Here is a 22,895-nt window from a genome sequence, read left to right on the forward strand (position 1 = left end):
GATGTACACAGAGAGCTAACATTAATAATATGTAGGTCAATCTCTCCTGGCTCAATGTGAAGGAGAGATTGACTTCATCACAACTTGTATTTATGAGAACTATTGACATGTTGAATGCACCAAGCTGTCTGTTTGAACTACTGGCACACCCATACATACCCCAGAAGACATGCCACCAGAGGTCTCTTCACAGTCCCAAAGTCCAGAACAGACTATGGGAGGCACACAGTACTACATAAAGCCATGACTACATGGAACTCTATTCCACAGTACTACATAGAGCCATGACTACATGGAACTCTATTCCACAGTACTACATAGAGCCATGACTACATGGAACTCTATTCCACAGTACTACATAGAGCCATGACTACATGGAACTCTATTCCACAGTACTACATAGAGCCATGACTACATGGAACTCTATTCCACAGTACTACATAGAGCCATGACTACATGGAACTCTATTCCACAGTACTACATAGAGCCATGACTACATGGAACTCTATTCCACAGTACTACATAGAGCCATGACTACATGGAACTCTATTCCACAGTACTACATAGAGCCATGACTACATGGAACTCTATTCCACAGTACTACATAAAGCCATGACTACATGGAACTCTATTCCACAGTACTACATAGAGCCATGACTACATGGAACTCTATTCCACAGTACTACATAGAGCCATGACTACATGGAACTCTATTCCACAGTACTACATAAAGCCATGACTACATGGAACTCTATTCCACAGTACTACATAGAGCCATGACTACATGGAACTCTATTCCACAGTACTACATAGAGCCATGACTACATGGAACTCTATTCCACAGTACTACATAGAGCCATGACTACATGGAACTCTATTCCACAGTACTACATAGAGCCATGACTACATGGAACTCTATTCCACAGTACTACATAGAGCCATGACTACATGGAACTCTATTCCACAGTACTACATAGAGCAATGACTACATGGAACTCTATTCCACAGTACTACATAGAGCCATGACTACATGGAACTCTATTCCACAGTACTACATAGAACCATGACTACATGGAACTCTATTCCACAGTACTACATAGAGCCATGACTACATGGAACTCTATTCCACAGTACTACATAGAAACATGACTACATGGAACTCTATTCCACATCAACTACCTGAGGAAGTAGTAAAATTAGGGCAACAGAAACATACGCACAAACGTACACATGGACTTTGCGTTGTAGATATGAGGTAGTAGAGTAGGGGTCTGAAGGAGCATACTTGTTGTGAATGTATTGTAATGTTTTTAAAGCTGTAAAATTGCCTTAATATTGCTGGAGCCCAGGAAGAGTAGCTGCTGCTTTGGCACGAACTAATGGTGATCCATAATAAATACAAATAGATAAACTAGATGATAATTTCAGTGCCGTTTGTATTTTTACGGGCCATCGAACTGCTTTGAGACTCGTCTTGATAAATCAATCAATGTCAGATTTGAGTTTTCACTGATCCTCCGTTTTTGATATTGGTTAGGCTACAATTAGTCAGGGGAAAGGCTAGCTAAATAGGCTAATCTCGTAGCAGAAAGAGGATACAGTGGTTATCTGGGTGTTTAATATTCTAGCAGAATGAGGACACTCGTCTTCAACAGAAACTAACAGTGAGGAGGACAGACCTTTGGAAATGAAAAGGACCTCAACTATCAGTTAGTATCAGATTATTTTTTGTCCAGTGGAAGTTAGTCTTGTGCTTTATGACAACCCTCTGAAAACAATGCATTTAATAACGTAATGGATCAATCAGCCAATCAATCAAATGGATTTATAAAGTCCTTTTTATATCAGCCGGTGTCACAAAGTGCTATACAGAAACCCAGCATAAAACCGCAACAGCGAGCAATGCAGGTATAGACACATGTCAATTCTTAAACACTGACTGACATACAGCCTTCTACTGCTAATACACTGACCTACAGCCTTCTACTGCTAATACACTGACCTGACCTACAGCCTTCTACTACTAATACACTGACCTACAGCCTTCTACTACTAATACACTGACCTACAGCCGTCTACTGCTAATACACTGACCTGACCTACAGCCTTCTACTACTAATACACTGACCTACAGCCTTCTACTACTAATACACTGACCTACAGCCTTCTACTACTAATACACTGACCTACAGCCTTCTACTACTAATACACTGACCTACAGCCTTCTACTGCTAATACACTGACCTACAGCCTTCTACTACTAATACACTGACCTGACCTACAGCCTTCTACTACTAATACACTGACCTACAGCCGTCTACTGCTAATACACTGACCTGACCTACAGCCTTCTACTACTAATACACTGACCTACAGCCTTCTACTACTAATACACTGACCTACAGCCTTCTACTACTAATACACTGACCTACAGCCTTCTACTGCTAATACACTGACCTACAGCCTTCTACTACTAATACACTGACCTACAGCCTTCTACTACTAATACACTGACCTACAGCCTTCTACTACTAATACACTGACCTGACCTACAGCCTTCTACTGCTAATACACTGACCTGACCTACAGCGTTCTACTTCTAATACACTGACCTACAGCCTTCTACTGCTAATACACTGACCTGACCTACAGCCTTCTACTACTAATACACTGACCTACAGCCTTCTACTACTAATACACTGACCTACAGCCTTCTACTACTAATACACTGACCTACAGCCTTCTACTACTAATACACTGACCTACAGCCTTCTACTACTAATACACTGACCTACAGCCTTCTACTACTAATACACTGACCTGACCTACAGCCTTCTACTGCTAATACACGGACCTACAGCCTTCTACTGCTAATACACGGACCTACAGCCTTCTACTGCTAATACACTGACCTACAGCCTTCTACTGCTAATACACTGACCTGACCTACAGCCTTCTACTACTAATACACTGACCTGACCTACAGCCTTCTACTGCTAATACACTGACCTACAGCCGTCTACCGCTAATACACTGACCTACAGCCTTCTACTGCTAATACACTGACCTACAGCCTTCTACTACTAATACACTAACCTACAGCCTTCTACTGCGAATACACTGACCTACAGCCTTCTACTACTAATACACTGACCTACAGCCTTCTACTACTAATACATTGACCTGACCTACAGCCTTCTACTACTAATACATTGACCTACAGCCTTCTACTACTAATACACTGACCTGACCTACAGCCTTCTACTACTAATACACTGACCTGACCTTCAGCCTTCTACTACTAATACACTGACCTGACCTACAGTGTTCTACTTCTAATACACTGACCTACAGCCTTCTACTACTAATACACTGACCTGACCTACAGCCTTCTACTACTAATACACTGACCTGACCTTCAGCCTTCTACTACTAATACACTGACCTGACCTTCAGCCTTCTACTGCTAATACACTGACCTGACCTTCAGCCTTCTACTACTAATACACTGACCTGACCTTCAGCCTTCTACTACTAATACACTGACCTGACCTTCAGCCTTCTACTGCTAATACACTGACCTGACCTTCAGCCTTCTACTACTAATACACTGACCTGACCTTCAGCCTTCTACTGCTAATACACTGACCTGACCTTCAGCCTTCTACTACTAATACACTGACCTACAGCCTTCTACTACTAATACACTGACCTGACCTACAGCCTTCTACTGCTAATACACTGACCTGACCTTCAGCCTTCTACTGCTAATACACTGACCTACAGCCTTCTACTACTAATACACTGACCTGACCTTCAGCCTTCTACTGCTAATACACTGACCTGACCTTCAGCCTTCTACTGCTAATACACTGACCTGACCTACAGCCTTCTACTACTAATACACTGACCTGACCTACAGTGTTCTACTTCTAATACACTGACCTACAGCCTTCTACTACTAATACACTGACCTGACCTACAGCCTTCTACTACTAATACACTGACCTGACCTTCAGCCTTCTACTACTAATACACTGACCTACAGCCTTCTACTACTAATACACTGACCTGACCTACAGTGTTCTACTTCTAATACACTGACCTACAGCCTTCTACTACTAATACACTGACCTGACCTACAGCCTTCTACTACTAATACACTGACCTACAGCCTTCTACTACTAATACACTGACCTACAGCCTTCTACTACTAATACACTGACCTACAGCCTTCTACTACTAATACACTGACCTACAGCCGTCTACTGCTAATACACTGACCTACAGCCTTCTACTACTAATACACTGACCTGACCTTCAGCCTTCTACTACTAATACACTGACCTACAGCCGTCTACTGCTAATACACTGACCTACAGCCTTCTACTACTAATACACTGACCTACAGCCTTCTACTACTAATACACTGACCTGACCTACAGCCTTCTACTGCTAATACACGGACCTACAGCCTTCTACTGCTAATACACGGACCTACAGCCTTCTACTGCTAATACACTGACCTACAGCCTTCTACTGCTAATACACTGAGCTGACCTACAGCCTTCTACTACTAATACACTGATCTACAGCCTTCTACTACTAATACACTGACCTGACCTACAGCCTTCTACTGCTAATACACTGACCTACAGCCGTCTACCGCTAATACACTGACCTACAGCCTTCTACTGCTAATACACTGACCTACAGCCTTCTACTGCGAATACACTGACCTACAGCCTTCTACTACTAATACACTGACCTACAGCCTTCTACTGCTAATACACTGACCTACAGCCTTCTACTACTAATACATTGACCTGACCTACAGCCTTCTACTACTAATACACTGACCTACAGCCTTCTACTACTAATACACTGACCTGACCTTCAGCCTTCTACTGCTAATACACTGACCTACAGCCTTCTACTACTAATACACTGACCTACAGCCTTCTACTGCTAATACACTGACCTACAGCCTTCTACTACTAATACATTGACCTGACCTACAGCCTTCTACTACTAATACACTGACCTACAGCCTTCTACTACTAATACACTGACCTGACCTTCAGCCTTCTACTACTAATACACTGACCTACAGCCTTCTACTACTAATACACTGACCTACATCCTTCTACTGCTAATACACTGACCTGACCTACAGTGTTCTACTTCTAATACACTGACCTACAGCCTTCTACTACTAATACACTGACCTACAGCCTTCTACTACTAATACACTGACCTACAGCCTTCTACTACTAATACACTGACCTACAGCCTTCTACTACTAATACACTGACCTACAGCCGTCTACTGCTAATACACTGACCTACAGCCTTCTACTACTAATACACTGACCAACAGCCTTCTACTACACTGACCTACAGCCGTCTACTGCTAATACACTGACCTACAGCCTTCTACTACTAATACACTGACCTACAGCCTTCTACTACTAATACACTGACCTACAGCCTTCTACTACTAATACACTGACCTACAGCCTTCTACTACTAATACACTGACCTACAGCCTTCTACTACTAATACACTGACGTGACCTACAGCCTTCTACTACTAATATACTGACCTGACCTTCAGCCGTCTACTGCTAATACACTGACCTTCAGCCTTCTACTACTAATACACTGACCTGACCTACAGCCTTCTACTACTAATACACTGAGGACAGCCCTACTGCCTACCTTGTAGGCTTTCCCAGTATTGAAATCTTGGCCTGTCGGTCGACTAAAATGGAGATATCCCATCTTTGCAGCGGCAGGTATCCTAGTGGTTTGAGCGTTGGGTCAGCAACCGAGTCCCCGAGCTGATAAGGTAAAAAATAACTGCCCCTGAACAAGGCAGTTAACCCACTGTTCCCCGGTAGGCTGCCATCGTAAATAAGAATTTGTTCTTAAGTGACTTGCCTCGTTAAATAAAAATATGTAAAAGTCTTCCTCTCTACCTTATTTCTGCTCTTTTGCACACCAATATCTCTACCTGTACATGATCATCTGATCATTTATCACTCCAGTGTTAATCTGCAATATTGTAATTATTCGCCTACCTCCTCATGCCTTTTGCACACATTGTATATAGACTCCCCCCTTTTTTTCTACTGTGTTATTGACTTGTTAATTGTTTACTCCATGTGTAACTCTGTGTTGTCTGTTCACACTGCTATGCTTTATCTTGGCCAGGTCGCAGTTGCAAATGAGAACTTGTTCTCAACTAGCCTACCTGGTTAAATAAAGGTGAAATAAAAAAATAAAAAATATAGGCTTAACCGGTATTGAAGACTTGGCTTGACAATCTCTGAATGTCATTAAACTTGTTGGTGTTTTATACCAGATGTCTCTTTCTTTTCATCAAATGACCACTGGACAGTTTGGATTGATTGTATCAGTTTAAGAATATATACAAACACAAATCATTTGAAGTGACCGGGATTGCACAATAAAGGTGGGGACTGATTTCCATTGTGGTTCCTATTTTATTTTTCTGCAAACCTGTCATCAAGGCAAAGGGTGTCTACTTTGAAGAATCTCAAATATAATATATATTTATACAATTAAATAAATAAAGACTATAAAATTCTCCACCTACAGATGACTATGAGGGGAAGTTGAAAACTTCTCCAAGATTGGTGTCCCCCTCGCGGGACGGTTCAGCTAACGTAGGCTAATTAGTTTAGCATGAGGTTGTAAGTAACAAGAACATTTCCCAGGACATAAACATATCTGATATTGGCAGAAAGATTAAATTCTTGTTAATCTAACTGCACTGTCCAATTTACAGTAGCTATTACAGTGAAATAATACCATGCTATTGTTTGAGGAGAGTGCACAGTTTTGAACATGAAAAGTTATTAATAAACAAATTAGGCACATTTGGGCCGTCTTGATTTTGAACAGAAATACAATGTTTCATTGGATCAGTCTAAGACTTTGCACGTACATTGCTGCCATCTAGTGGCCAATATCTAAATTGCACCTGGGCTGGAGTAATACATGATGGCCTTTCTCTTGCATTTCAAAGATGACGGTACAAAATAATTTTAAAAAACGTTTTTTTTTTCTTTTGTATTATCTTTTACCAGATCTATTGTGTTATATTCTCCTACATTCCTTTCACAGTGTTTCCTTTCAAATGGTACCAAGAATATGCATATCCTTGCTTCAGGGCCTGAGCTACAGGCAGTTAGATTTGGGTATGTCATTTTAGGCGGAAATGAAAAGATAGGGTCCAATTCTTGCAAGCTTTTTTGTCTTGTGGCTTAATCTTTCGATGTTTGCGGCTGCTGGTGAACCATGGTGTGCAGCACAAACAAAGTGACACTGGCCATTTATATGCCGTTTCAGTTTCCTTTCGGAAAATGTGTCTCCAGACAATTTGACCGTGAATATTTTAATTTCCTGGAAATTTGAGAAATTTACCGGACATCCGTATGTATTCAGATCCAACCTGGCACTGCCAGCCGGACCAGACCCAACCTGGCACTGCCAGAGGCACCAGAACCAACCTGGCACTGCCAGAGGTATCAGATCCAACCTGGCACTGCCAGAGGCACCAGAACCAACCTGGCACTGCCAGAGGTATCAGATCCAACCTGGCACTGCCAGAGCTCCACTGGCCTCCAGAGGTTAGACTTGGCACTCTATCAGATCCAACCTGGCTGCAGTCCATCAGGCACTGCCAGCTCCACCTGACCTCTTTAGAACCAACCTGGCACTGCCAGAGGTATGCAGTCCATGGCAGCCAGAGCTCCACTGGCACTGCCTTTAGGCACTTCTCTCTGGCACTGCAGTCCGTCACCTAGCTCCACTGACCTCTTTAGGACTTCTCTCTCTCTGCAGTCCATCAGCTAGCTCCACTGACCTCTTTAGGACTTCTCTCTCTCTGCAGTCCATCAGCTAGCTCCACTGACCTCTTTAGGACTTCTCTCTCTCTGCAGTCCATCAGCTAGCTCCACTGACCTCTTTAGGGCTTCTCTCTCTCTCTCTCTGCAGTCCATCAGCTAGCTCCACTGACCTCTTTAGGGCTTATCTCTCTCTGCAGTCCACCTAGCTCCACTGACCTCTTTAGGGCTTCTCTCTCTCTGCAGTCCATCAGCTAGCTCCATTGACCTCTTTAGGACTTCTCTCTCTCTGCAGTCCATCAGCTAGCTCCACTGACCTCTTTAGGACTTCTCTCTCTCTGCAGTCCGTCACCTAGCTCCACTGACCTCATTAGGGCTTCTCTCTCTCTGCAGTCCGTCACCTAGCTCCACTGACCTCTTTAGGGCTTCTCTCTCTCTCTCTCTCTCTCTCTCTGCAGTCCATCACCTAGCTCCACTGACCTCATTAGGGCTTCTCTCTCTCTCTACCACAAATAGAACTCTTCGTAAAAATGAACAGGGTAATGTGTTAAATTATTTTACCTGTTCACTGCATGAGGCATCAAGCTTTCTAAGTCTGGATTCCAAAAGTCCTGCGCCGTGCTGTTAGATGCCTAGGATAAAAGTAATGCTACGGTAGAAAACACCCGCGAGGTACACTTCTGTTGAGCTGTAGGAGGCTACTGATGAACCCAGTCTGCTGTCACCGGTGAGATGCAGTGGAACAGATTAAGCTCCCTTCCTCTCTCTCTCACTCTGATTTACTCTGCTCCACCTCTCTCTCTCTCTCTCTCTCTCTCTCTCTCTCTCTCTCTCTCTCTCTCTCTCTCTCTCTCTCTCTCTCTTTACTCTGCTCCACCTCTCTCTCTCTCTCTCACTCTCTCTCTTTCTCCTTCTCTCTCTCTCTGCTTTACTTTTCTCTACCTCTCTCTCTCTCTTTCTCCTTCTCTCCCTTCTCTCTCTGATTTACTCTGCTCCATCTCTCTCTCTCTCTCTCTCTCTCTGTCTCTCTCTCTGTCTCTCTCTCTCTCCTCTCCGTCTCTCTCTCTCTCTCTCTCTCTCTCTCTCTCTCTCTCCTTCTCTCTCTCTCTCTCTCTCTCCTTCTCTCTCTCTCTCTCTCTCTCCGTCTCTCTCTTCTCTCTCCGTTTACTCTCTCTCTCTCTCTCTCTCTCTCTCTCTCTCTCTCTCTCTCTCTCTCTCTCTCTCTCTCTCTCTCTCTCTCTCTCTCTCTCTCTCTCTCTCTCTCTCTCTCTCTCTCTCTCTCTCTCTCTCTCTCTCTCTCTCTCTCTCTCTCAGCACACCCGTTGAATAATGCAAGCCTAATGTGGTGGTGGAGGTTTCTCTCCCATTCTAGGGCAATCAGGGACTGATCACAGTAGCCACACATTGTCAACTCGAGTTACGGCCCTGTCGGCTCTATTCAGCTGTGCAACAATCTGACAACCATCCTGCTTTTGTTTCCCCTCCCAATAGGCCCGGAGTGGAACAAGGCCAGGCCCCTACGAGATCAATGGTACTGTGGTAGGATGTTTAAAATGAAGGCATTTTTTCGGGAACAATAACAAAAACAATGGTACCAACAACAGAGTACAGAGAATGTGCAAAACTAGTCTGATCAACTGGTCTGATGATGAGAGGAAACGGTTAAAGGAAAAAGGAAGGAATTCCAAATATGTCTCCATGCAGCAGAAGAGGAGGAGTGGGAGGAAATGGAGAATGGGGAGGATGGGGGGGAGGGGAAGAGGAGAAGGCTGAGGGGGAGGGGTGGAGGGGGAGGAGGGGGAATTGTAAATATCCATTAGTAGCATCTGGAGAACATATACACATATATAATACATATAATATAATCAGACTGATATAAACACATTGAGACAGAGCAGCATTATAGAGTCTTCTGGAGAGGTAACATCCCTGGTAACATGTTCCTGATGGAACTAGCGAGGACAATAACACTCACTGGACACAGATGTCACTGAGTCCCAAATTGCACCCTATTCCCTATCAACTGAACATTTGGGGTGCAGACTAGGATGTAAACAATAGAGAAGAGGGAACAGTAGAGAAACATTAGTCAACGAAACACAGCATTCTGCAGGGAAGATGAAGCACTTCTACTCCAATGCACATAGTTGGGTACACAGACAGACGGACGGACGGACGGACGGACATGGACAGACATGGACAGACATGGACAGACATGGACAGACATGGACAGACATGGATAGATACGGATAGATATGGATAGATACGGATAGATAAGCAGATAGATATGGATAGATAAGCAGATAGATATGGATAGATAAGCAGATAGATATGGATAGATAAGCAGATAGATATGGATAGATAAGCAGATAGATATGGATAGATAAGCAGATAGATAAGCAGATAGATGGATAAATAGATAAATAGATAAATAGATAAATAGCAGTAGTAGTACTGTAGACTACTTTACCACTTACCTCAGCCAAGAATCTCTCAGAGTGTTCAGTCAGCCCACTGACACCCTTATCAGACCACAGTCAGCCCACTGACTCCCCTATCAGATCACAACAAAATCACAGTCTACGTGAACAGAGCTATGATACTACAATTTTCCCTATACCCGTCATGAGGTTGCTACAATGTAGCCTGATGAATGAAAGTTAGCAACTTAGATGCATAGGTCGAGGGAAATTTGAGTAGTCAAGGTGACAGACAGTGACACATTCAGTAACACCTTTTACACTTTCACACATCTAGCTGACCTCAGTTGTCATCATTAGTCCAACAGTTGAGAGTTTTAAGTGGACAAATTCAGGTATATTTTTCCCTGTTTCATTCCGTTTTCTTCCGTTGAAGAAATGTTTTTCTCCAGAATTGGCTGGAATGAATGTACCGCTGATCACATGCAAACACAGAACTAGCAGCCACATACAGTATAAACCACATGATCACTTTGCTTGTTGTATATATAAATACTCAATCATGGAACTGAATAATATTAAGAAATGCTATAGAAGGAAGGAATGTAGTGTGGAAAACTACCTTTAAAAAACCATAGTGAGACATTTCTTTTTGATTTTTTGTTCACCTTTTACACCTGTTGTTTTGGGTCAAAAACAAAATTCAATCCATGTGAAGTGTTTAATGTCTTTTCCTCCTGTTTGTTCTGTCCCCTCTTCTCAGACAACTTCCTGGACCAAACGTTCCACCGTAATTGTGAAAGTGTAAACTTGGCAGTAGAAAATCTTAACAGTTTGACATCTCAGCTTTTGTTTTTTAGAGTAGTACCTTTTCCCTTTTTATCAAATCTAAAAATGTCTAACAGAAAAAGTCACTTTTGGGTCCTCATTCACCTGCATAACACAACTTCCTGGACCAAACGTTCCACCGTAATTGTGAAAGTGTAAACTTGGCAGTAGAAAATCTTAACAGTTTGACATCTCAGCTTCCTTATCAAATCTAAAAATGTCTAACAGAAAACCGAATAAAATGAACAACAATGACAAATTGTTTGATGAAGAATGTAAAAACCTAAAAGAAATTGAGAAACATGTCCAACCAAAAACATGAGTCTACGACTTCACTATGGTGAATCACGAAAACAATACAGAAATACACTACGGAAAAAGAAGGAACAGCACGTCAGAAATCAGCTCAATGTAATTGAAGAATACAAAGACTCTAACCACACGGGGCGGCAGGTAGCCTAGGGGTTAAAGCATTGGGCCAGTAACCAAAAGGTTGATGAATCGAATCCCCAAGCTGACAAGGTAAAAATCTGTCATTCTGTCCCTGAACAAGGCAGGTAGGCTGTCATTAAAAATAATAATTTGTTCTTAACAGTTAAATAAATGTTAAATAAAAACAATTCTGTGAAAATTGTAAAAAACTAAACAAGCAACAAAACAAAGAAATATCTATCAAAAATGGAGATGTAAACCACTTCTCCAATTGTTCTGGCAAAGAACAAACAGCAAAAACATATACATGATGAAGTATAAATCTTAGAATCAACTTTTAAAGACTACCAGAAAGATCCGTTAAATTGTACAACCACCTAAAAAGAAAGTGGTTCCCAAACCTTCCATAACAAAGCCATCTTCTACAGAGAGATGAACCTGGAGAAGAGTCCCCTAAGCAAGCTGGTCCTGGACTCTGTTCACAAACACAAACACACCCCACAGAGCCCCAGGACAGCAACACAATTAGACCCAACCAAATCATGAGACATCAAAAAGATAATTAATAAAAAATGTATAAAATTTAGCTTTTTGGCCCTAAACAGAGAGTAGACAGTGGCAGAATACCTGACCACTGTGACTGACCCAAACTTAAGGAAAGCTTTGACTATGTACAGACTCAGTGGGCATAGCCTTGCTATTGAGAAAGGCCGCTGTAGGCAGACCAGGCTCTCAAGAGAAGACAGGCTATGTGCACACTGCCCACAAAATGAGGTGGAAACTGAGCTGCACTTCCTAACCTCCTGCCAGATGTATAACCATATTAGAGACACATACCTCCCTCAGATTACACAGATCCACAAAGAATTTGAAAACAAACCCGATTTTGATAAACTCCCGTATCTACTGGGTGATAGACCACAGTGTGTCATCACAGAAGCAATATTTGTGATCTGTCACCACAAGAAAAGGGCAACCAGTGAAGAACAAACACCATTGTAAATACAACCCATATATCCAGGTCTGTGCCAAAACAGTTCGAGCTTCTACTTTTTTAAAATCAACCTTTCAAGAAATAAGTCTCTAAATGTTGTCGCTTGTTATAGACCCCCCTCAGCCCCCAGCTGTGCCCTGGAGGCCATATGTGAATTAATTGCCTCCCATTTATCTTCAGAGTTCGTACTGTTACGTGACCTAAACTGGGATATACTTAACACTCCGGCGATACTACAATCTGAGCTAGAGGTCTTCAGTCTCAAACAAATTATCAAGGAACCTACCAGGTACAACCCTAAATCCATAAACACGGGCACCCTCATAGATATCATTCTGACCAACCTGCCCTCTGCTGTCTTCAACCAGGATCTCAGCGATCACTGCCTCATTGCCTGCGTCCGTTATGGGTGCGCGGTCAAACGGTCACCCCTCATCACCATCAAACGCCCCCTAAAACACTTCAGCGAGCAGACTTTTCTAATCGACCTGGCCCGGGTATCCTGGAAGGATATTGCTCTCATCCCGTCAGTAGAGGATGCCTGGTTGTTCTTTAAAAGTGCTTTCCTCACAATCTTAAATAAGCATGCCCCATTCAAAAAAATGTGAACTATGACTCCACTCCAGACTTGACTGCACTTGACCAGCACAAAAAAATGTTCTTTGGCATACAGCACTAGCATCGAATAGTCCCTGTGGCTATGCTTTCCACCTGGCTACCCCAACCCCGGCCAACAACTCTGCACCCCCCCGCAGCAACTGGCCCAAGCCCGCTCCCCCCCCCACTTCTCCTTCACCCAAATCCAGACTGCTGATGTTCTGAAAGAGCTGCAAAATCTGGATCCCTACAAATCAGCTGGGCTAGACAATCTAGCCGCCATTGTTGCAACCCCTATTACTAGTCTGTTCAACCTCTCTTTCGTATCGTCTGAGTTTCCTAAAGACTGGAAAGCGGCCGCGGTCATCCCCCTCTTCATAGGGGGAGAAACTCTAGACCCAAACTGTTACAGACCTGTATCCATCCTGCCCTGCCTTTCTAAAGTCCAGGAACACAATGACAACAGCCATGCAGAGCAAGGGGAACAAAAGTCATAAACAGCAGAGCTGCTGGCAAAACGCACAAAAGTGCTGTTTGAATGAATGCTTCTGAGCTTGCTGCTGCCTACCATCGCTCAGTTAGACTGCTCTATCAAATCATAGACTTAATTATAACATAATAACACACAGAAATACGAGCCTTAGGTCATTAATATGGGCGAATCCAGAAACTATCATCTCGAAAACAAGACGTTTATTCTTTCAGTGAAATACGGAAGTGTTCAGTATTTTATCTAACGGGTGGCATCCATAAGTCTAAATATTCCTGTTACAACCTTCAATGTTATGTCATAATTACTAAAAATTCTGGAAAATTAGTTCGCAATGAGCCAGGTGGCCCAAACTGTTGCATATACCCTGACTCTGCGTGCAATGAACGCAAGAGAAGGGACACAATTTCACCTGGTTAATATTGCCTGCTAACCTGGATTTCTTTTAGCGAAATATGCAGGTTTAAAAATATATACTTCTGTGTATGGATTTTAAGAAAGGCATTGGTGTTTACGGTTAGGTACACACTGGGGCAAAACAGTCCTTTGTCGTGAATGCACACTGCTACTTCTCCCCTCTCTCTCTCTCATTTACTCTGCTCCACCTCTCTCTCTCTCTCTCTCTCTCTCTCTCAACACTGGGGCAACAACAGTCCTTTGTCACGAATGCACACTGCATCGATTATATGCAACGCAGGACACGCTAGATAAACTAGTAATATCATCAACCATGTGTAGTTATAACTAGTGATTATGATTGATTAAGTTTAATGCTAGCCAGCAACTTACCTTGGCTTCTTACTGCATTCACGTAACAGGCAGGCTCCTCGTGAGGCAGGTGGTTAGAGCGTTGGGACTAGTTAACCATAAGGTTGCAAGATTGAATCCCTGAGCTGACAAGGTACAAATCTGTCGTTCTGCCCCTGAACAAGGCAGTTAACCCACTGTTCCTAGGCCGTCATTGAAAATAAGAATGTGTTCTTAACTGACTTGCCGAGTTAAATGAACATTAAATAAAGGTGTAAAAAAAATTGGGCAAAATCGGTATCCAATATTACCGATTTCCGATTGTTATGGAAACATGAAATCGGCACTAATTAATCTGCCATTCCAATTAATTGGTCGACCTCTAGTTCTGGACGGCTCTGACTTAGAATATGTGGACAACTACAAATACCTAAGTGTCTGGCTAGACTGTAAACTCTCCTTTCAGACTCATATTAAGCATCTCCAATCAAAAAATGGAATCTAGAATCGACTTCCTATTTCGCAACAAAGCTTCCTTCACTCATGCTGCCAAACATACCCTCGTAAAACTGACTATCCTACCGATCCTTGACTTCGGCGATCTCATTTACAAAATAGCCTCCAACACTCTACTCAGCAAATTGGATGCAGTCTATCACATTGCCATCCGTTTAGTCACCAAAGCCCCATATACTACCCACCACTGTGACCTGTATGCTGTCTTTGGCTGGTCCTCGCTACATATTCGTCGTCAAATCCACTGGCTTCAGGTCATCAAAAAGTATTTTCTAGGTAAAGCCCCGCCTAATCCGAGCTCACTGGTCACCATAGCAACACCCACCCTTGGCACCCGCTCCAGCAGGTATATTTTGCTGGTCATCCACAAAGCCGACACTTCCTTTGGCCGCCTTTCCTTCCAGTTCTTCTGCCAATGACATGAAAGAATTGCAAAAATCCCTGAAGTTGGAGACTTATAAACTCCCTTACCAACTTTAAGCATCAGCTGTCAGAGCAGCTCACCGATCGCTACAGCTGTACACAGCCCATTGAACTACCTACCTCATCCCTATATTGTTTTTATTTACTTTTTCTTTTACTTACCAGTATCTCTACTTGCACATCCTCATCTGCACATATATATCACTCCAGTGTTAATTGCTAAATTGTAATTACTTCGCTACCATGGCCTGTTTATTGCCTTTACCTCCTTACTTCATACTCCCACACTATATATAGATTTTTCTATTGTGTTATTGACTGTACATTTGTTTATCCCATGTTTTGTCGAGCTGCTTTGCTTTATCTTGGCCAGGTCACAGTTGTAAATGAGAACTTGTTCTCAACTGGCCTACCTGGTTAAATAAAGATGTATAAAATAAAATAAACTACATTTCTTTTCCATTTTGTACTTTAACCATTTGCACATCGTTACAACACTGTATATTAACATAATATGACATTTGTAATGTCTTTATCATTTTGAAACTTCTGAGAGTGTAATGTTTACTGTTCATTTTTATTGGTTATTTCACTTTAGTTATTATCTACTTCACTTGCCTTGGCAATGTTAACATGTTTCCCCATACCAGTAAAGATCAATGTTAACATACAGTATGTTTCCCATACCAGTAAAGATCAATGTTAATATATGTTTCCCATACCAATAAAGATCAATGTTAATATATGTTTCCCATACCAATACAGATCAATGTTAACATACAGTATGTTTCCCATACCAATACAGATCAATGTTAACATGTTTCCCATACCAATACAGATCAATGTTAACATACAGTATGTTTCCCATACCAATAAAGATCAATGATAACATGTGTTTCCCATACCAATACAGATCAATGTTAACATGTGTTTCCCATACCAATACAGATCAATGTTAACATACAGTATATTTCCCATACCAATAAAGATCAATGTTAATATACAGTATGTTTCCCATACCAATAAAGATCAATGTTAACATACAGTATGTTTCCCATACCAATACAGATCAATGTTAACATATGTTTCCCATACCAATACAGATCAATGTTAACATACAGTATGTTTCCCATACCAATACAGATCAATGTTAACATATGTTTCCCATACCAATACAGATCAATGTTAACATATGTTTCCCATACCAATACAGATCAATGTTAACATATGTTTCCCATACCAATAAAGATCAATGTTAACATACAGTATGTTCCCCATACCAATACAGATCAATGTTAATATATGTTTCCCATACCAATACAGATCAATGTTAACATATGTTTTCCATACCAGTAAAGATCAATGTTAACATAAAGATCAATGTTAACATATGTTTCCCATACCAATACAGATCAATGTTAACATATGTTTCCCATACCAATACAGATCAATGTTAACATATGTTTCCCATACCAATAAAGATCAATGTTAACATATGTTTCCCATACCAATAAAGATCAATGTTAACATATGTTTCCCATACCAATAAAGATCAATGTTAACATATGTTTCCCATACCAATAAAGATCAATGTTAACATATGTTTCCCATGCCAATAAAGATCAATGTTAACATATGTTTCCCATACCAATAAAGATCAATGTTAACATATGTTTCCCATACCAGTAAAGATCAATGTTAACATATGTTTCCCATACCAATACAGATCAATGTTAACATATGTTTCCCATACCAATAAAGATCAATGTTAACATATGTTTCCCATACCAATAAAGATCAATGTTAACATATGTTTCCCATACCAGTAAAGATCAATGTTAACATATGTTTCCCATGCCAATAGTCTCTTGAACAGACAGACAGACAGACGGATGGACAGACGGACAGACGGACGGGCGGCCATCCATTCATTCATTCATTCAGGGACTCACCATAGCTGTGAGGGCTGGTTTAGACATTATTCCATTTCCTGTAGCCATGGGGACTTGTGGAGTCCGCCCTTTAACTAGAGAAAGAACACCATAACACTGATGAGATCACCATCAGCATCACCATCATCATCATCATCATCATCATCATCACCATCATCACCATCATCAATTCAATCACCATTACCTTCATCCTCCTCATCACCATCATCATCCCCATCATCATCATCCCCATCATCATCATTACCATCATCATCATCAGCCCCATCATCATCATCATTACCACCATCACCACTACATTATTTACCATCATCATCATCACCATCATCACCATCATCTTCAATAAATGACCTTCATCCTTCTCCCCATCAGATCATCCCCATCATCATCTGTACCATCATCATCATCAGCCCCATCATCATCATCATTACCACCACCACTACATTATTCACCATCATCATCATGCTTCTCACCCTATCTGCCCTGGTCAAAAGTACATCACCAATTCTGGCTGGGAAGACATCATATAGTACCTCCCTGCTACTAGGAACAGCATATCTGTTACCATGATCCCCTCCTGCCTAAGACATCATGCTCCATATTGTCCACTGTATCCCCATGCTCCATATTGTCTGCTGCTAAGCATCATCCTATGTCATCTCCTGCTGCTAAGAAATCATTATTTACTGGGGTTTGTCTAAGAAATCATTATTTACTGGGGTTTGTCATCAGAGAAACATTATTTATGGGGTTTGTCAGAGAAAGACATTTATAGGGTTTGTCACTAAGACATCATATTTACTGTACCTTTGTCATCAGAGAAACATCATTTATAGTACCTGTCATCAGAGAAACATTATTTATATATACCACTGTACCTCCTTATGATGAAGAAAATATATACCACTGAGTGTATATCGCTCCACCCATTTTGTTCCCTATGCCCCCCACCTCCACAGGGATAACCCAGCTGAAAGCTGTAATAGATGCCATTCATCAAAATGTATTATTTATTGAATATTCATCAAAATTGATGACCACGAACAGCAGGCCCTGCTGTACTAGAGTATGTTGACTCTAATCTGTCCCTCCAGGGTTCTACCAGTGTTTATCTCAATAGGGTTGCGTGTGTTTGTCCCTTCTTTGTTCATGCTACACTGAGCCACCTAATTGAATTGGCCACTCACACCTTGTTGCAGGGGCAGACCGGGACCAGAAATCGGCCCTGGTATTTCAAACACAACAGACAATTTTCTCCTTTCAGGCCCCAAAATCGGCCTATTGTTTTCCTCTGAGGTCCCCATTAACAGCCAGATTAAAAGTTAGACTGTCCACTGGGCTAAAAATGGACCAGCCCATCTGGCTATTTGCCCTACACTTGGCCAGTCCAACCTGCCCTGTTGTACTTCAGATAAATGAATTCTATGCTTTTCTTTACATTTAAGGCAGTAGCCTGACTGTATATCAAGGAGAGCTGTGAGGTGGAGGTGGTTGGTGGGGGGCAGAGAGATGACATCCAGTGGGACAGCCCTATCTGCTTAACAAAAGTAGTGCACTATATAGGAAATTCTACTTGGGACGCAGCCGGGGTCTTCCAGGAGGTGGGGTTTCAGCTCCGATCTGTTACCATTGACTCCTCCTGTCCTCCCCATGCTCCATATTGTCAGGGAGTATTACTGTTTTCACAGCATGTCCTATGTGGGGCATCAGGGAAACATTATTTATGGGGTTTGACAGGGAAACATTATTTATGGGGTTTGTCATCAGAGAAACATTATTTATGGGGTTTGTCAGAGAAACATTATTTATGGGGTTTGTCATCAGAGAAACATTATTTATGGGGTTTGTCAGACACAGCCTGGATGACAGAAAATACATAATGAATTATATCGTCTCCACCAGTGGTTCCCTGTACTGCCCCCCACCTCCCTGGCTTTCAACCCAGTGGAAAGCTTTAATAGAAGAATTCACAAGGTACAATGTCCTGAACACCAGACGGGCTGCATTCTGGATTACCCTTGAAGGGGTTTAATGGCACAACCAGGGAGCCTACCAGCCAACAGCACTACACTTGCAGTAATCCTACACTGAACCCTGGGGAGATGCCTGGATTAGGACCTACACTACCCTACCTGTGTGAGGCACTACCCTACATGTTCTAGAGCATGAACCTACATTACCCTACCCTACTCTACACTAACCCTACCCTACCCTATACTACACTACACTACTCTACCCTACACTAACCCTACCCTACATTACCCTACACTACACTACACTATACTACACTACCACTACTCTACTCTACACTTCACACTACCCTACACTACACTACCCTACTCTACACTACACTACCCTTTACTACACTACACTACTCTACCCTACACTACACTACCCTACACTCTACCCTATACTACACTACACGACACTACTCGACACTACACTACTACACTACACTACTCTACTCTACACTACACTCTACCCTATACTACACTACACTACACTCTACCCTATACTACACTACACTACACTACACTACACTACACTACACTACACTACACTACACTACACTACACTACACTACACTAACCCTACCCTACATTACCCTACACTATACTACACCCACTACACTACTACTTACCCTACACTACACTACCCTACTCTACACTACACTACCCTTTACTACACTACACTACACTACCCTACACTATACCCTATACTACACTACACGACACTACTCGACACTACACTACTACACTACACTACACTACTCTACTCTACACTCTACCCTATACTACACTACACTACCCTACACTCTACCACTACACTACACTACACTACACTACTCGACACTACACTACTACACTACCCTACACCCTACACTACACTACCCTACACTACTACTACTCTACACTACTCTACTGTACACTCTACCCCACACTACACTACTACCACACTACACTGCCCTACCACTACACTACTACTACACTACACTCTACACTACCCTACTACTACACTGCTCTACACTCTACCCTACACTACAATACACTGCTCTACACTACACTACTACTACACTACACTATGACTACACTACACTACAAAACACTACTACTACACTACACTACACTACTACTACACTACTACTACACTGCACTACACTACTACTACAATACACCACTACTACACTACACTACACTACTACTACACTACACTATGACTACACTACACTGCTACTGCACTACACTACACTACACTACGACTACACTACACTACTACTGCACTACACTATGACTACACTACAATACACTACACTACACTACACTACACTACACTACACTACACTACACTACACTACACTACTACTACTGCACTACACTACACTACACTATGACTACACTACACTACACTATGACTACACTACACTACTACTACACTACATTACTACTCCACTTCTACTACACTACACTACAAATACTGTGTACACTACACTACACATACTGTGTACACTACACTACAACTAATGTGTACACTACACTATACTAGACTACACTGCAAATACTGTGTACACTACACTACAACTAATGTGTACACTACACTATACTAGACTACACTGCAAATACTGTGTACACTACACTACACTACAAATACTGTGCAAACTACACTACAAATACTGTGTACACTACACTACACACTACAAAATACTGTGTACACTACACAAATACAAATACTAATGTGTACACTATACTACAAATACTGTGTACACTACACTGTACACTACACTGCCCTGTGCATATGAAAAATATGTGTTTAATTGTTTCATTATAGTTTTTTATTATTCTGTGTCAGGATCATTCACAACTAGATTCAATCAAAACATTTAGTGGAAAAATGTCCCTGTACTGCGTTAGCTGATCACACTACATTGTGTGTTTTTGTATGGTGCCGAAACCCCACCTTTTTAAGGAATACCTAGGATAGGATAAGTAATCCCTCTCACCCCCCCTTAAGTTTTAGATGCACTATTGTAAAGTGACTGTTCCACTGGATGTCATAAGGTGAATGCACCAATTTGTAAGTCGCTCTGGATAAGAGCGTCTGCTAAATGACTTAAATGTAAAATGTAAAATGAAACACTGGTACTTTGCAGCGTGGGTTTGATTTAATATATTTTCAGTGACCTCCGTGCTCTTCCACCAACCTGGGGATTTTGGGGGCTAGAGACACATCTGGAGGGTGCAGTATGTCACATCACAGCACAGCGCTTACCCTAATCTGACCTGGGTGGGTCTAACTAACATTGTCAGTTACAGGATATCCTCTTCACGTAGAATACATTAAGGATTAAGGATCCACCCCTTTTTTTAAATGTTCCCCTAAAATTACATACCCAAATCTACCTGCCTGTAGCTCAGGCCCTGAATCAAGGATATGCATATTCTTGGTGCCATTTGAAAGGAAACACTTTGAAGATTGTGGAAATGTGAAAGGAATGAAGGAGAATATAACACATTAGATCTGGTAAAAGATAATACAAAGAAAAAATATATACATTCCGCCATCTTTGAAATGCAAGAGAAAGGCCATACGGAATTATTCCAGCCCAGGCGCAATTTAGATTGTGGCCACTAGATGGCAGCAGTGTATGTGCAAAGTGATTGATCCAATGAACTCTTACATATCTATTAAAAATGTTGTATCAACACTGCCCAAATGTGCCTATTTGGTTAAATTCATACATTTTCAAGTTCTTAATTGTGCGCTCTCCTCAAACAATAGCATGGTATTATTTCACTGTAATAGCTACTGTAAATTGGACAGTGCAGTTAGATTAACAAGAATTTAAGCTTTCTGCCCATTTCAGATATGTCTATGTCCTGGGAAATGTTCTTGTTACTTACAACCTCATGCTAATCACATTAGCCTATGTTAGCTCAACCGTCCCGCAAGGGGGACACCGATCCTGGAGAAGTTTTCAAGTGAGCTGTTTTCATTATGTTGTGCATCGATTTCAAAACATGGGTTTACCTTTCTCTGTGTGTATTGAGCTAGGTTTACCTTTCTCTGTGTGTATTGAGCTGGGGTTAGCTCTCTTTATGTTGAGCTGTGTTGATCTCTCTTTATGTTGAGCTGTGTTGACCTCTCTTTATGTTGAGCTGTGTTGACCTCTCTTTGTATTGAGCTGTGTTGACCTCTCTTTGTATTGAGCTGTGTTGACCTCTCTTTGTGTTGAGCTGTGTTGACCTCTCTTTGTGTTGAGCTGTGTTGACCTCTCTTTGTGTTGAGCTGTGTTGACCTCTCTTTGTGTTGAACTGTGTTGACCTCTCTTTGTGTTGAGCTGTGTTGACCTCTCTTTGTGTTGAACTGTGTTGACCTCTCTTTGTGTTGAGATGTGTTGATCTCTCCCTGTGTTGATCTCTTTCGGTGTTGACCTCTCTCTGTGTTGACCCCTCTCTGTGTTGACCTCTCTCTGTGTTGACCCCTCTCTGTGTTGACCCCTCTCCGTGTTGACCTCTCTCTGTGTTGACCTCTCTCTGTGTTGACCTCTCTCTGTGTTGACCTCTCTCTGTGTTGAGCTGTGTTGACCTCTCTCTGTGTTGACCTCTCTCTGTGTTGAGCTGTGTTGACCT

The 22,895-nt window shown here is 41.8% G+C and overlaps 1 protein-coding gene across 1 annotated transcript in view; it reads right to left on the minus strand.

Annotated features, from left to right (window-relative positions):
* Nucleotides 1-22,895, minus strand: part of LOC123989574 (A-kinase anchor protein 2-like) — an 88,434-nt gene that overhangs the window by 44,874 nt on the left and 20,665 nt on the right. The window contains 1 exon segment of the mRNA XM_046290692.1: nt 17,272-17,345. Within this exon segment, the coding sequence (XP_046146648.1) occupies nt 17,272-17,319 (48 nt within the window). The 5' untranslated portion in view covers nt 17,320-17,345.

Source organism: Oncorhynchus gorbuscha, linkage group LG11 (assembly GCF_021184085.1).
Source record: "Oncorhynchus gorbuscha isolate QuinsamMale2020 ecotype Even-year linkage group LG11, OgorEven_v1.0, whole genome shotgun sequence".
Classification (NCBI taxonomy): Eukaryota; Metazoa; Chordata; class Actinopteri; order Salmoniformes; family Salmonidae; genus Oncorhynchus; species Oncorhynchus gorbuscha.